General features: G+C 36.5%; 3 protein-coding genes across 3 annotated transcripts; 2 read left to right on the top strand and 1 right to left on the bottom strand.

The window, feature by feature from the left end:
* Window positions 1-89: 89 nt before the first annotated feature.
* narfl (nuclear prelamin A recognition factor-like) lies at window positions 90-5,772 on the top strand. Its single transcript, XM_052553258.1, has 11 exons — window positions 90-252; window positions 1,193-1,288; window positions 1,388-1,531; window positions 1,607-1,739; window positions 1,816-1,950; window positions 2,024-2,142; window positions 3,061-3,190; window positions 3,285-3,357; window positions 3,428-3,565; window positions 4,560-4,717; window positions 5,045-5,772. The coding sequence occupies exons 1-11, from the start codon at window positions 187-189 to the stop codon at window positions 5,284-5,286; spliced, it is 1,434 nt and encodes a 477-aa protein (XP_052409218.1). The 5' UTR covers window positions 90-186; the 3' UTR covers window positions 5,287-5,772.
* Window positions 5,773-6,054: 282 nt separating this feature from the next.
* On the bottom strand, window positions 6,055-9,902 carry LOC127953902 (hydroxyacylglutathione hydrolase, mitochondrial). Its single transcript, XM_052553272.1, has 9 exons — window positions 9,737-9,902; window positions 8,757-8,920; window positions 8,620-8,684; window positions 8,388-8,505; window positions 8,102-8,210; window positions 7,513-7,616; window positions 7,255-7,356; window positions 7,094-7,173; window positions 6,055-6,990 (listed from the first exon to the last, which is right to left on the bottom strand). The coding sequence occupies exons 1-9, from the start codon at window positions 9,804-9,806 to the stop codon at window positions 6,891-6,893; spliced, it is 912 nt and encodes a 303-aa protein (XP_052409232.1). The 5' UTR covers window positions 9,807-9,902; the 3' UTR covers window positions 6,055-6,890.
* Window positions 9,903-10,481: 579 nt separating this feature from the next.
* fahd1 (fumarylacetoacetate hydrolase domain containing 1) lies at window positions 10,482-12,000 on the top strand. The gene has a single exon (XM_052553282.1). The coding sequence runs from the start codon at window positions 10,682-10,684 to the stop codon at window positions 11,366-11,368; it is 687 nt and encodes a 228-aa protein (XP_052409242.1). The 5' UTR covers window positions 10,482-10,681; the 3' UTR covers window positions 11,369-12,000.
* Window positions 12,001-13,248: the final 1,248 nt, after the last annotated feature.

A 13,248-nucleotide genomic window follows, 5' to 3' on the forward strand; every position in this document is an offset into this window, starting at 1 on the left:
TCAGCAGCAGTAAGACATGTGACACCTTTCATATTTGCCTTTATCTTTAAGTCCCGCCCTTAGCCTCTCACTGTTTGCTTCGATTGGTCAGAGACACTTTCAAGCGGCCTACGATTGGACGGTTCAGAAGTCATTCACAGACCCCAGCCAACCGCTTCACAGGAATACGGGTCGCAGCAAACAACAATGGCGTCCCATTTCAGTGGAGTGCTTCAGCTCACGGATCTGGATGATTTTATCACTCCGTCTCAGGTTTTAACCATGTTTCTGCATGTAACATTTGAAACAGACACATTATTATCAGTTCGTTTACTTTATATCGATATGATGGGCAAATAACACCGGTCAGCTGACCATAAGCTAAACGCATGTAACATCGTGTAGATAACGACACAAATTACAAAATGTTTCTGACAAGTTTTTTTGATAACGTTAAGTTGTGTAAATACCATAGATGCTAATTATCAAGGACATTCATTTAATTAGATCTCCCAAGTTCAGGCTCACTTTATTTGCAAAGTCAGATACTGGAAGCTACTGGAATGTTACACTTCAGCCACGTTGAAATGTCTGGATGTCACTGCATTGGATAACAAAACAGCGAACCACATTATTTATATGTATTAAATAATATATTATATCATTATTATAGACTACTCAAAATGTTTTTAACACTAATAATTACTGCTAACGCAGCAGTTAATTAAGAGTCATTGCTGATGTAAGATTTTGTTTTTAAAATGTAAGTCTCTTATGCTCAACAAATCTGTATTATTTGATAAAAAAAATACAGTGAAATAATAATTATATAAAAAAAACTGTTTTCTATTTAAACATGTTTTAAATGTAATTTATTCCTGAGATCAAAGCTGAATTTCCATCATCATTACTCCAGTCTTCAGTGTCACATGATCCTTCAGAAATCACTCGGATTTGATTTGCTGCTCAATAAACATTTCTGATTATATATTGCAAACAGTTGTACTTTTTGTGGAAATGATGACACTTTCCAGGGTCTTTTGATAAAAGAGAAAAAACGTATCGAATAGAATTTTGCAACATTATTAATTTATTTACTTTCACATTTGTTAAATTCAATTATCGACTAGGCTAAAAGTGTTGACTTCCCCCATCTTTCGAACAGTCGTGCTGAAATATAATTTCACTGGTGTCCATTTGTCCAATTTATCAGGAATGCGTGAAGCCTGTAAAAGTGGAAAAGAAGCAGGGCAGATCTGTGGCTAAAATCCAGATTGAAGATGATGGCAGTTACTTCCAGGTCCATCAGGCGAGTACAAACGATGCGACTTTGATTTTCAGCCTGCATTGTGGAAGCCCTGTCTGTGTTTCAATCGTCCGATATGATAAATGAATGCTTGTTCCCCAGGATGGTCAAAGGGAAAAGTTGGAGAAAGCGAAGATAACTCTAAACGACTGTCTGGCCTGCAGTGGCTGCATCACGTCTGCGGAGAGCGTCCTGATCACCCAGCAGAGTCACGAGGAGCTGAACCGCGTGCTGCGTCAAAATAAGGTGCGCGTTTACACTAATGCAGCTTCACTCCGAATGAACGTTCCCCCTTCAGCGTGTTTGTGTCTGTGTGAGCAGCAGGTCAGCAGTAGCGAGCAGAAGGTGGTGGTGGTGTCCGTGTCTCCTCAGTCCAGAGCCTCTCTAGCAGCACACTACGCTCTCAGCAGCAGCGAAGTGGCTCGTAGACTCACCAGCTTCCTGAAGAACTTGGGTGAGATTGAGCCCACCAGTCAAAGACACCGTCCTGTCTGTATTGAGATCAAGGAAACAGCATGTTGCTCTTTCAGGTGTCCATCACGTGTTTGACACCAGCTTCAGTCGCTCCTTCAGCCTGTTAGAAAGCCAGAGGGAGTTTCTAGAGCGATTCAGACGGAGGGAAGTAGACAAGAAGGCTCTACCGATGCTGGCGTCTGCCTGTCCAGGTAGATGCATCGGTTTTATTATGGGTCCGATATGGATTCATTCTTGTTAAATGATCGTTTGTGATTGGTTCAGGCTGGATTTGCTATGCTGAGAAGACTCACGGTGACTTCATCCTGCCGTACATCAGCACGACCCGCTCGCCGCAGCAGATGATGGGGTCTCTGGTCAAGGGCTATTTTGCCTCTCAGCAGGTACTGAACAATAAACATCTGTCAGAGAGGGAGAAACGGCCCACGATGCTTTGTGGCAAACACAAAGTCTCACATTAAAAACAAGTATTTTTAGACTTGATTAGAGACCGCTTCATGCGTTATAGTTGTTTTTGTGTAGTTTAAATATATAGTTATTTTATTTGTTATTATAAATCCTTTTTGGTCTACTCACACAAAGCTAATTTACTAGTAAACATACTTTTAATTTACATCAGATATTAATGCATTAAATTTAGAGACCCTTATCGCATTCAAAATAGTTGAATAATTGAAAAATGTTTACATAATATATGTGTGTGTACTGAGTATATTTATTATTTTTATATAAATACACACACATACAGTATATAATAAGGAAATATATGTTAGATTTATATACAAAATATTTAAATTTGTATGTAATATAAATTACATACGAGTATAAATGTAAATACAAATATTTAAAAAATGTATACGTGTGCATATAAATAATACATACACGCATATAACTTTTATTTTGAATGTAATTAAGCCCTATATGAATTAAATTATTATTCCAGTAAACGGCCAATAATCAAGCACATAGAAATCAATTAAGATCAAATGTATTTATTTCTTTTATTTATTGTTTGATTTAATATTAACAACATAACATAGACTATTTTTCAGGTCATTTTTTTATTAAATTAGTAATAAGGTTTAATTATGATGCATTATTTGAAGGATATTTTTTATTAAAATATATGTAAATGCAGTTTTATATAAGTAAAAGTTAATTAAATGTTATTTAACGCCCCCTCACACACACACATACTTATTACATTTACATGTCAAATCAAGATCAAGATGCATTCTGAATCATGAGAGATATCAGTGCATTAGAATGAGACTTTGACTCTCCTTCTTTTGCTTTGACAGGGCGTCTCCCCACAGCAGATCTACCATGTGACCGTGATGCCCTGCTATGACAAGAAACTCGAGGCTTCCAGACCTGACTTCTACCTCAGCGAGAACGAGACCAGAGAGGTGGACTGTGTCATCACTTCAGGTGAGGGAATCCAACAGGGTCAGAATCAGGAACTGAAGGAAAACGGGTTAGATTAGAGCCATAAGACCTCAGTGTTTATGTGTCTGCTTCACAGGTGAAGTGCTGAAGATGCTGGAAGAGGAGAAAGTGTCCTTGAGGGACGTGCAAGTGGCACCTTTAGACACGATGTAAGTTCTTCTGTTTGGCAGGGAAACCCGGCTAGCACTCGTGACTCATCTGACTGTGAATGTGTTTCAGGTTCAGTAACATATGTGGAGAGGAGCTGCTGCGTCACGCAGGAAGTGGATCGGGAGGATACCTTCATCACATCTACAAACATGCCGCCCAACAGCTGTTCGGGATTGAAGTAGATGAACTCACTTACAAGACGATGAAGTATGTCTGAACACAGCAGTATTGTTACAAAGATCCCAGATCTCTTGTTTCTCCACCACTGTTAAAAAGAAACTTTTGGGTCAGTAGATTTTATTTTAAAGAAATTCAAACCTTTATTTAACAAAGTCGCATTAAATGTATCTAAAAGACTTTCATGTTGTTACAGAAGATCTCCATTTCAAATAATAAAAATGCAGATCTTTTAAACTATCTATTAATCAAAGAATACTGGAAAAAATCTTTCAGCATTGATAATAATCAGATTTTTACGTTTGTATCAAATCAGTATATTAGGATGATTTCTGAAGGGTCATGTGACACTGAAGACTGGAATAATGATACTGGAAATTCGGCTCTACCATCACAGGAATAAACTTAATAAATAAAGTTTTTCCACATTAAAATAGGCGACTTTTATGTAATTTAGTATTACAGTTTTTTCTGTATTTTTGATCAAATAAATGCAGCCTTGGCGAGACTTCTTTCAGAAATATAAAAAAAAAAATCTTACTGACCTAAACTAGTGTAAAGAATTTATTGATATTTACTGTAAATAGTTAATATTCATTTTATTAAATCATTTTAAAAGTATTAAATCATGCTACTATAATTTCTAAAGCCAATATAATTTTTCATTAATGCTTAGTTCTTCTAAAGAATTGTTTTGACTAGAAATTCCTAGAAAGTAGTTTTGAAACGACTGATTATATGAATTATATGACAGTATAATAACTAATAAGACAGTCGTTTGGCTTGTAGTATTAACATCTAATAAATGACTCAACCATGATGATACCGCAGTACTGGTGATTTAAGGAATAATGCATCACTTTTCACATTTTATTTAAAGAGAATAAAAAAATTCTTAAAAAGAATCAATGTTTTTGTTCACCGTAACACTTCCAGAAATACCTATAGTGCTACTATAGTTTATTGGTCACGTCTCATTTTTTGATTTGTCTCTGTTCCCTCCCCCTAAAAAAAAAAAAAAAAGGAACAAAGACTTCCAGGAAGTCACCCTAGAGAAGGACGGTGAGGTTCTGCTGCGGTTCGCTGCCGTCTACGGCTTCAGGAACATCCAGAACCTGGTGCAGAAGCTGAAACGTGGAAAGTCGCCTTACCACTTTGTGGAAGTGATGGCATGTCCGTCAGGTCAGAAGTGACACCCATAAGTGCTTAAAAACCTTCTTTCTGTAAACTTCCTGCTACCTCTCAACACATGCCATGTGATGCCTCCATGTGAGAAAAAGTGTTGCTTTTTAACATCACTGAAGGAAAATATGATTATTTCACTTTTGTATTACATGTTGTAGAATTAGAGGTTTTTCGTAAGCATAGAGTGAAATTCTGTGGGCCACGGTTTTGTCACTGTTGAATTTGGATAATATTCTGATCCCGTTCTCTAGAATGATATCTGTTCTACATGTGCTTAACCTATTAATGGTAGAGCGTAATGAGACTTTGGGTTGTGTTCTGCAGGATGTCTGAACGGTGGCGGTCAGCTGAAGCCTTCATCAGGTCAAACTAACAAAGAGCTGCTGCAGCAGGTGGAGGAGCTGTACCACGGTGAACGTGCCTCGGTGCCAGAGCAGGACTCACGAGTGGCTGAACTCTACCAGAGCTGGATCGAGAGTGTGGGACGGGAGAGAGCCAGACAGCTGCTGCACACGCAGTACCACGCCATAGAGAAAAACACCAGTGGACTCAGTATAAAGTGGTGAGGAGCCACGAGACACTGTTTCTTTGCCTTCTGATAAATGTTTGACGAAGTCGAGTTAAACTTTAACAAGTCAAGGTGCATTTGACACTACACCAGCTAAACACTTATAGACAGGCCATTAGCAAATGTGATTATGTTTGATAAAACAGATGAAGTTATATTTCCTTCAAGTATGCTTCTATAAAGTATCCGCTGAAAAAGGTTGAGGTCAAACTGGTCTTTGTGTGTCTTATAGCAGGAGGCAATTTTTCTGCGTCCATGAGTGTTGCCTTGTGTTGTTTCTTTCTTTCGTGTATTTGTGAGTTTGTTTCTTTCAAAGTGTTGAAGGCAAAGAAAATACAGTAGATGTTACTATGTAGTATGCACTGAAAATTATACCTTTTCTTCTTTTTTAAATATTCTTTGCTTTATGATGATAATAAATATATAAGTCATTCCATGAATGTAATTCTATTTATGGAGAAAATAAACTATAAATATATTTTAATTCTATTGATTTATACACACACACACACACACACATATATATATATATATATACTGTAAATGAGATGGTTTTACTTTTTTCATTAATATAGGTATCTTGATTGCTTTTTTTATGAACAAAACAAAAAAACGTATTGCATATTAAATTGGAAGTATTTAATTAGTCTGGATACTGCTTTTTTTTTTCATTGATACGTGACATTTAAAACAGTAATTTCATACTTTGAATTCTTATAATTTTATTATGCACAATTGTATTTAAATCTTTTGGTAATTCAACCGATTCAAGAAGGTTGGAAGACTTTTATTGCAACAAGAAAATTCATACTTAATATTGTTTTATACAAAATAAGGTAATAAAACAACACATCATTAATCAAGATTGTAGCTGGATTTATGAAAAAAACAAACAAAAACAAAACAGCTATGTCAGTTTACATTAAGACTTTATTTTTTTCGAGCACTATAATTATAATTAATAATATCTGTTATTTTTCATGACAAAAAGTGCAAGTTCAGCTGAAACAATAACTGGATAAGCTAAAACAAGACGAAAAGCTGAAACCAGTCTACAGTGTTCAATCATTTCTACATTCAAAATCATTCAGGGACTTCAGAATATATAATATAATCTTGCTGGAACACCTCGCTTTGTTCATAACATCTTAAAAATAATTACTTTTGATTTACAAAATAAATTGCACATTTAGACAAACACTTTTCGAAACAGAACTAGAATTGAACCACATTACATTGGTTCATGGCCAGTATCTTCCCAAAAGCTGAAAATGTCCAAAACAAAACCTGCGTCATCTTACGTAAATAAAACTGCCTACAAAACGTTTTCTCTAAATGCGAATCAATGGCATAAATGTATTCATAAACATCTTTGTCTGATCTATTGCTTGCAGCAATGTTTTAAACAACATTGTTTTACAGGTTAACAATCCCGTGTATTGCTCACTGAAGACGATACGCTTCCTTAAAGAAAAGACATGGAAGAGACAAACCAGCTCAATGATTGTGCTTTTGCTTTTTTTTAGTTTCTGCATGTCCAGCTATTGTTAGTCAAGTGATGAGCAGATATAAGCGTAGTGCTGATGATGACCATCGCAAAGCTCAATTCTTGGGGACTTTAAAGGCGTCCTTCTCCTTACGGATGCTTCTCATGGCTTCAATCGGGTCACTGGTCCCAGCATGCTCTTGTACTGACTTCTCTCTGAAGTACAAACACAAAGTATTGATTTTAAGTTAATTTGTGTAGATGGAGCAAGACGGCTTATAATATAATATGATGTACAGTCAGGAATTATTTCTCATACCTCACTCTCATGAAGGGGTTAAATGTGAACTCCTCCGCCACCGTAGAGGGAATGGTTGGCTCTCCGTTATCATATTTTTCCTAAGCAGTGTAAGAAAAGGTAATTCAAACACTAGCGCTATGATCATATTAGTGAATGCATGTTAAAGAAGAGTTAATAACCTTAGCCCATGATAACTTTTTCAGGATGGCCTCGTTATTTGGCTCAACATGCCGTGCAAACTTCAGATTATTGATGGTGTACTCGTGACCGCAGTATACACGCTGAAACAAAAGCCCACTGTGACTTCAGAACAAGGGACTTTTGATGACCTAAAACAACTATTTCAGTGACTGAGAGGTGTTTAAAGAGTTCAATAGCGTTTACGATTTAAGAATCGGTAACTTTTTATAGCACTAGGGCAGAGATTTTCTGTTTACCGTCTCTGGAGGAAGACGGCCTAAAACATCGATCAGGTTTTTGTACATCTCATCAGCGGTACCCTCGAAAAACTTCCCACAGCCGGCCACGAACAGAGTATCGCCTGTTTATAATGTGAAGAACATAACGAAAAACAAATGTCAGACTGTCGAATTATTGCTTTATTTATTATGGACACACTGATCAAACGTCACATTAAAGACACTTATAATGCTACAAAAAAAAAAACTTTTCTGATTCAAAGAAAAGCTGTTCTTTTGATCTTTCTATATCAAAGAGTCCTGAATGGATCCCGCTTTCCACAAACATATGAAGCAGCACAACTGTTTTCAACATTGATAATAATAAAAAAAATCAGCATATGAGAGTGATTTCTGTAGGATCATGTGACTCCTGGAATAAAGATGCTAAAAAGAATCCATCACAGGCATTACATTTGAAAATATATTAACACAGAACACAATTATTTTACAGTTTAATGCATCCTTGATGAATAAAAGTGTTAGCTTCTTTTAGAATTATTATATTTTTAATTCAAATTAAAATCGTACAACTTTTAATTAGTGGTGTGTATAAACGATGTCTCACCTGTAAACACAGCTGGGGGTTCAGTGCTGTTTTCTTTAGTTACAAAATAGCAGATGTGACCTCTGGTGTGACACGGCGTGGACAGACACTTCACATTCAGAGAGCCCACCTGCAATAATCACAACAATAACTGACAGCATTTCTTTGAAATAGAAATCTTTTATAACATTATAAATGTCACTTCATTTGATCATTTGAATCCATCCTTGCTGAATAGAAACATCAATCACACTAAAAAAAAATCCACACTAACCAGTAGTATATATATGATATTAATCAGCCTTACTTTGAAAGTGTTGTAGTGAGTGACTTTCTGAGTTAAAGCTCCCACTCGGTCATCTCCGCCGTACACTGTCAGTCCCGGCATGAGCTTCACCAGCTTCTCATTACCTCCTGCATGATCCCTGCAAGTTACAGAACAACTTCTGTCATATCAGTGCATATAGACTACATACGTACATACAGACACACATATATAAAACATAGAATGACTGTGGTTTGCTCCAGGTGTGACTCACCAGTGATGGTGGGTTGTCAGGACTGTTTTGAGCTTCACGCCATGCTTTTTGACTGCATCTACAACCTGAGACGGATGACAATTATAAATCTATTGTACAGTTAGTAATGTGTGATGCGCACAGTGACATTTTCTTACTTTCTGAGGCTCCACTGGATCGACTATGGCTGCTTCCTTCGTGTCTTCATCGATGAGGAGGTACATGTAGTTGTCGGTGAGCGCGGGCAGCAGTTCTACCTTCATGTTGCTCTGTTCCACCAGAGAGGATTTCCTGAGAGAGGAGTCAAACAAGGCTGTGGGAACTAGAAAACAGAGGTCCACGATCAGTAAATGCTCCAGCGTGAATAACAGATACAGTGTTTTTTTTTGAATAATTTCATTTTTAAATAAACAGTTTTAAAAGAAGAGCATTCATTTGAAATATAAATACTGTGTGACATGATAAATATCTGCACTGTAATGAACGGTAGTGCATCTACAATTAAATTTTATAACATGTATTCGTTTAATAATCGTCTAAATGCAAACTCGTGCCCACTTGGTGTGCGTTTTGATCTTAACATCAAAACATGTAGGGATCAAATCATAATCTGCCTAATTGATCTCTGAAAATAAATACATATCTATTATGCCCAATGTTTTAATGCTGGGTCATTCTCTCCATATTGCATCTATGCAATACCGTAAAAGATTATGCATGGCATATTATTGCAATACACCCCTATTAACATCACACAAGTGAGAATTAAGAAATCTTTGATAAATTGTTCGGAACTATCAATTGCACGTACAACGCTAAAAAAAAAAAGAAAGCCCGCAGTGTTTACAATTGCTTCTCTCCTCCTAACGCACGACATGTAAAGTGTTGCATTCTGTATAATGTGTATATAATGCGATCATTGTAATCGTGCATCGCATACATGCAACATGTCGTGCTCGATGACGTATTTCAACAGCCAAGATGATGTAACTCTACTCTCTGACTCAAAACTCAACTAGATCTTTACTAGATAAAAACATTGACTCCAATCGTTCTTTGACAGCGCTGACATATCGTTACATATCGACAGGCAGGTCATTATGATCATGCACGAGAAAAGATCCTCGTGTAAACATACCGAATTTGCGCGTGACAGCTCCGAGGACACCGAGAGCGCAGGCACTCGCCGCCAGCGACCTGAACCACATATCAGGACTACAGCTGTCTGACACTACAGTCAGCAGCACGGGGAGGAGGAGGTGCAAAGTCTGATTTACCGTGCAAATCAGCCCACTTTTTAACTTTGACCTCTCGTTTTAACCAATCCAAAACTGGCGAGTGTCGCGCGTGCTGCTGTAATGCGCGATGTATTTATGGTTATTTACGACTTCTACTATAGTGAAGGCTACCCTTCATATTCATTCCCTTTTTTTATTTTTATGAATATTCCATTACAGTTAAGTGCAAGGTAATTACAGCATTCATCTACATACTACAGCTCTATAAAAGTAAAATTAGAACAAAATGAGGGACGAAACATGTCGCAAATATATTATTGAAATAGATTTTTTACCAGCTGTTTTTGTTTTGTTTACTTTCCCCCATTTTTTCAAATAGTTTTGTTAACGGTCCTTGAAACTGGAGTCCCAAACAAAACAAAAACAAACAAACAACATAGGAGACATTGTAAAGTAAATCGAAATAAACCGTATGACTAGTTATAAATCGAAACTTTGCCATTGGAGAGTCTACTAGTGGCGTCAGAACAAATTCATTAATATTCAATAACGCAGCTCTTGCCATTGGGCAGGTTTCAAGAACGTTAGCGAGACGTAATTAATATTCATAAGCTAAGCCTTCTCCGTAGTAGAATTTTTAATTTCGCTTTCGGGTTTAGCCATAGACAGTAAAAGTTTTAATAGTTTTTGTAAAAAAGTTCAGAACGAATAATGTCTTCTGGTCTGAATTACACACAAGTGTTTCTTGTTCGTTTTATTTGCACTAGGTAATTCGCCCTGTTCTAACCGCCCTTCGTAATCGAGCGACCAAAGGTCATTTTATTTCCGGTTGCAGGTCTCACTGCATGGTGTTGGTCTCTAAAATGAGCACAAGGAATATCGCTCGCTTTTGGGAATGGGGAAAGAAAATAATATGCGTCGGGAGAAATTATAAAGATCACGCCATCGAACTCAAAAATGCGATTCCTAGCGAACCCGTGCTTTTCCTGAAGCCCCCGTCTGCTTACGTCAGGGAAGGGTCTCCTATCCTGCTTCCCTTCTACACCAGCAGCCTCCACCATGAAGTCGAGCTGGGGGTGCTGATTGGTCAAGGAGGAACTGCCATTCCTCAGTCTTCAGCCATGGACCATGTGGCTGGATACGTGTTATGCCTGGACATGACAGCTCGGGACGTTCAGGACGAATGCAAGTCCAAAGGTCTTCCATGGACCCTGGCCAAAGCTTTTAACACCTCATGTCCCATCAGTGACTTCATTCCCAAGGAGAAGATCCCAGACCCGGGGAACATCAACCTGTGGTTGAAGGTGAATAATATTGTGAAACAGAATGGAAGCACATCCCAGATGATCTTTTCCATCCCGTATCTCATCAACTACATCAGCCAGATCATATCTTTGGAGGAAGGTGATCTCATTCTCACTGGGACCCCTAAAGGAGTGTCAAGTGTCCAGGAACAAGATGAACTTCAAGCTGGGATTGATGGCATTGTGACTATGACGTTCAAAGTGGATCGAAAAAGAAAGTTGATTTAAATTAGAATTGAAGACAATTTGCTGCAAAGCACAGCCATTGCAATAGAAGCGACACAGTGATTTTAAAGTCAGTTGAACTGGAAACATTGTATGATGTTTTTTTATTTTCTAAATAATTTTTTGTATATTTTTTTGGAGATCTTGTGCCATTGTCTTTCTGTAAAATTATTTGAGGTTGATTGGCTTTATTTGACCCGCTGGTCTTATAAGTTATGACAGGTCACATTTACATTTTATAAGGTCTAAATGTTCTTTAATCAGAGCAGCTTTGTTTTACTCACCTCAGATTGACTAGGTTATTGACATATGTGACCCTGGACCACAAAACCAGTCATAAGGGTCTTTTTTATTGAATAAATAAGCTTTCCATTAGTATATGGTTTGTTAGGATAGGAACATATTTTTGGCCAAGACAGAACTCTTTGAAAAACTAGAATCTGAGAGTGCAAATATTGAGAAAATTGTCTTTAAAGTTGTCCAAATGAAGTTCTTAATTTTTTACTAATCAAAAATTAAGTTTTGATATATATACAGTAGGAAATTTACTAAATGTCTTCATGGAACATGATCTTTACTTATTATCCTAATGATTTTTGGCATAAAAGAAAAATAAATAATTTTGACCCATACAATGTATTGTTGGCTATTGCTTTGAATATACCTGTGCTGTGGTCCAGGGTCACATATATGGTTTATCAGTTAAAGAAAGAAACATGAAAACAGCAGCCCCAGTCTCACATTATGTAGAAAAATCTGCATGTGGTTGCACTTTTCTCGAGTAATGATACTTGAATAATGACACGGTGCATGGTTTAAGCTCAAGGAGGTCTATAATAGTAGCCAAAAATTGTTAACTATTAATAGCCATTTGTAATTGTTATACAGTTTTACAACATTCAGGCTGTTTTTAAAATCAAATGTGGTTTCACTAGGAGTAAATCAGTGTTCAGAATTAACATTAAATGTTTATAGCTAATGTTTTTTTCTTAGTTAACCCATAAAATGCAAATAAAATACCACATACAAACACAAATATTTCATTTGCAGTCCTGGCATAGGTTGCTTTTATTGACCTCTATAGAGATCTTCACTGAGGAGTTTAGACTTTGTACATCTCTTGGGTTTAATATGTAACAGCAGAAATATCCAAAAGTTTACATGCAGGCAATATTTAGTGATTGAAATCTCTGCAGTGACTGAAACGGTGATCTACAGTACAGTCGTTTGCATCTTTTTATTGTTCTAAATATGCTATTGGATGAATTATTTCAAGAGGTAAATGTGCTAAACAATATCTAAAAGATTATCTCTACATGACCAAGTGGGGCTGCAGAAATGATTCAATCAGCACTTGTGATTCTCATGTTATCAACTAACCAAATGATTTTCTTTAAAAGGTAACTACTGATCTATAACTAAGATCAAATGTACCTTTAAAAGTTTGGGGTCAGTAAGTTTTTATTTATTTAATTTTTTTAATATAATTCTATTCAGCATACAAATCAATACTCTTCTTTTGAACTCTAAAGAAGAAGGATCATGGCTTTCCAGAAGAATATGAAGCAGCACAACTGTTTTCAACATTGATAATAATAAGAAATGTTTTTTTGAGCATCAAATCAGCATATTAGAATAAAATGATTTCTGAAGGATCATGGAGTAATGATGCTGAATATTCAGCTTTGCATCACAGGAATAAATTACATTTTAAAATATTATTATTATTATTTTTTACTGTACTGTATTTTTCTATCAAATAAACACAGCCTTGGTGAGCATAAAAAGATACTTCTTTCAAAAACATTAAAACACCTTACTGACCCCAGACTTCTGTACAATTGAGTAAATCATGAATATTATAAAAGATCTCATCTTGCATT

This window comes from Carassius gibelio, chromosome B3 (genome assembly GCF_023724105.1).
Source record: "Carassius gibelio isolate Cgi1373 ecotype wild population from Czech Republic chromosome B3, carGib1.2-hapl.c, whole genome shotgun sequence".
NCBI classification, from domain to species: domain Eukaryota; kingdom Metazoa; phylum Chordata; class Actinopteri; order Cypriniformes; family Cyprinidae; genus Carassius; species Carassius gibelio.

Coding starts and splice junctions, on each gene's coding strand:
- narfl (XM_052553258.1), top strand. CDS start 187: ATGGCGTCCCATTTCAGTGGAGTGCTTCAGCTCACGGATCTGGATGAT. Junction 253..1,192: donor ATTTTATCACTCCGTCTCAG/GTTTTAACCATG, acceptor CCAATTTATCAG/GAATGCGTGAAGCCTGTAAA. Junction 4,718..5,044: donor AGTGATGGCATGTCCGTCAG/GTCAGAAGTGAC, acceptor TGTGTTCTGCAG/GATGTCTGAACGGTGGCGGT.
- LOC127953902 (XM_052553272.1), bottom strand. CDS start 9,806: ATGTGGTTCAGGTCGCTGGCGGCGAGTGCCTGCGCTCTCGGTGTCCTC. Junction 7,357..7,512: donor GCCGTCTTCCTCCAGAGACG/GTAAACAGAAAA, acceptor CTTTTGTTTCAG/CGTGTATACTGCGGTCACGA. Junction 6,991..7,093: donor AACCCCTTCATGAGAGTGAG/GTATGAGAAATA, acceptor TTTGTACTTCAG/AGAGAAGTCAGTACAAGAGC.
- fahd1 (XM_052553282.1), top strand. CDS start 10,682: ATGGTGTTGGTCTCTAAAATGAGCACAAGGAATATCGCTCGCTTTTGG.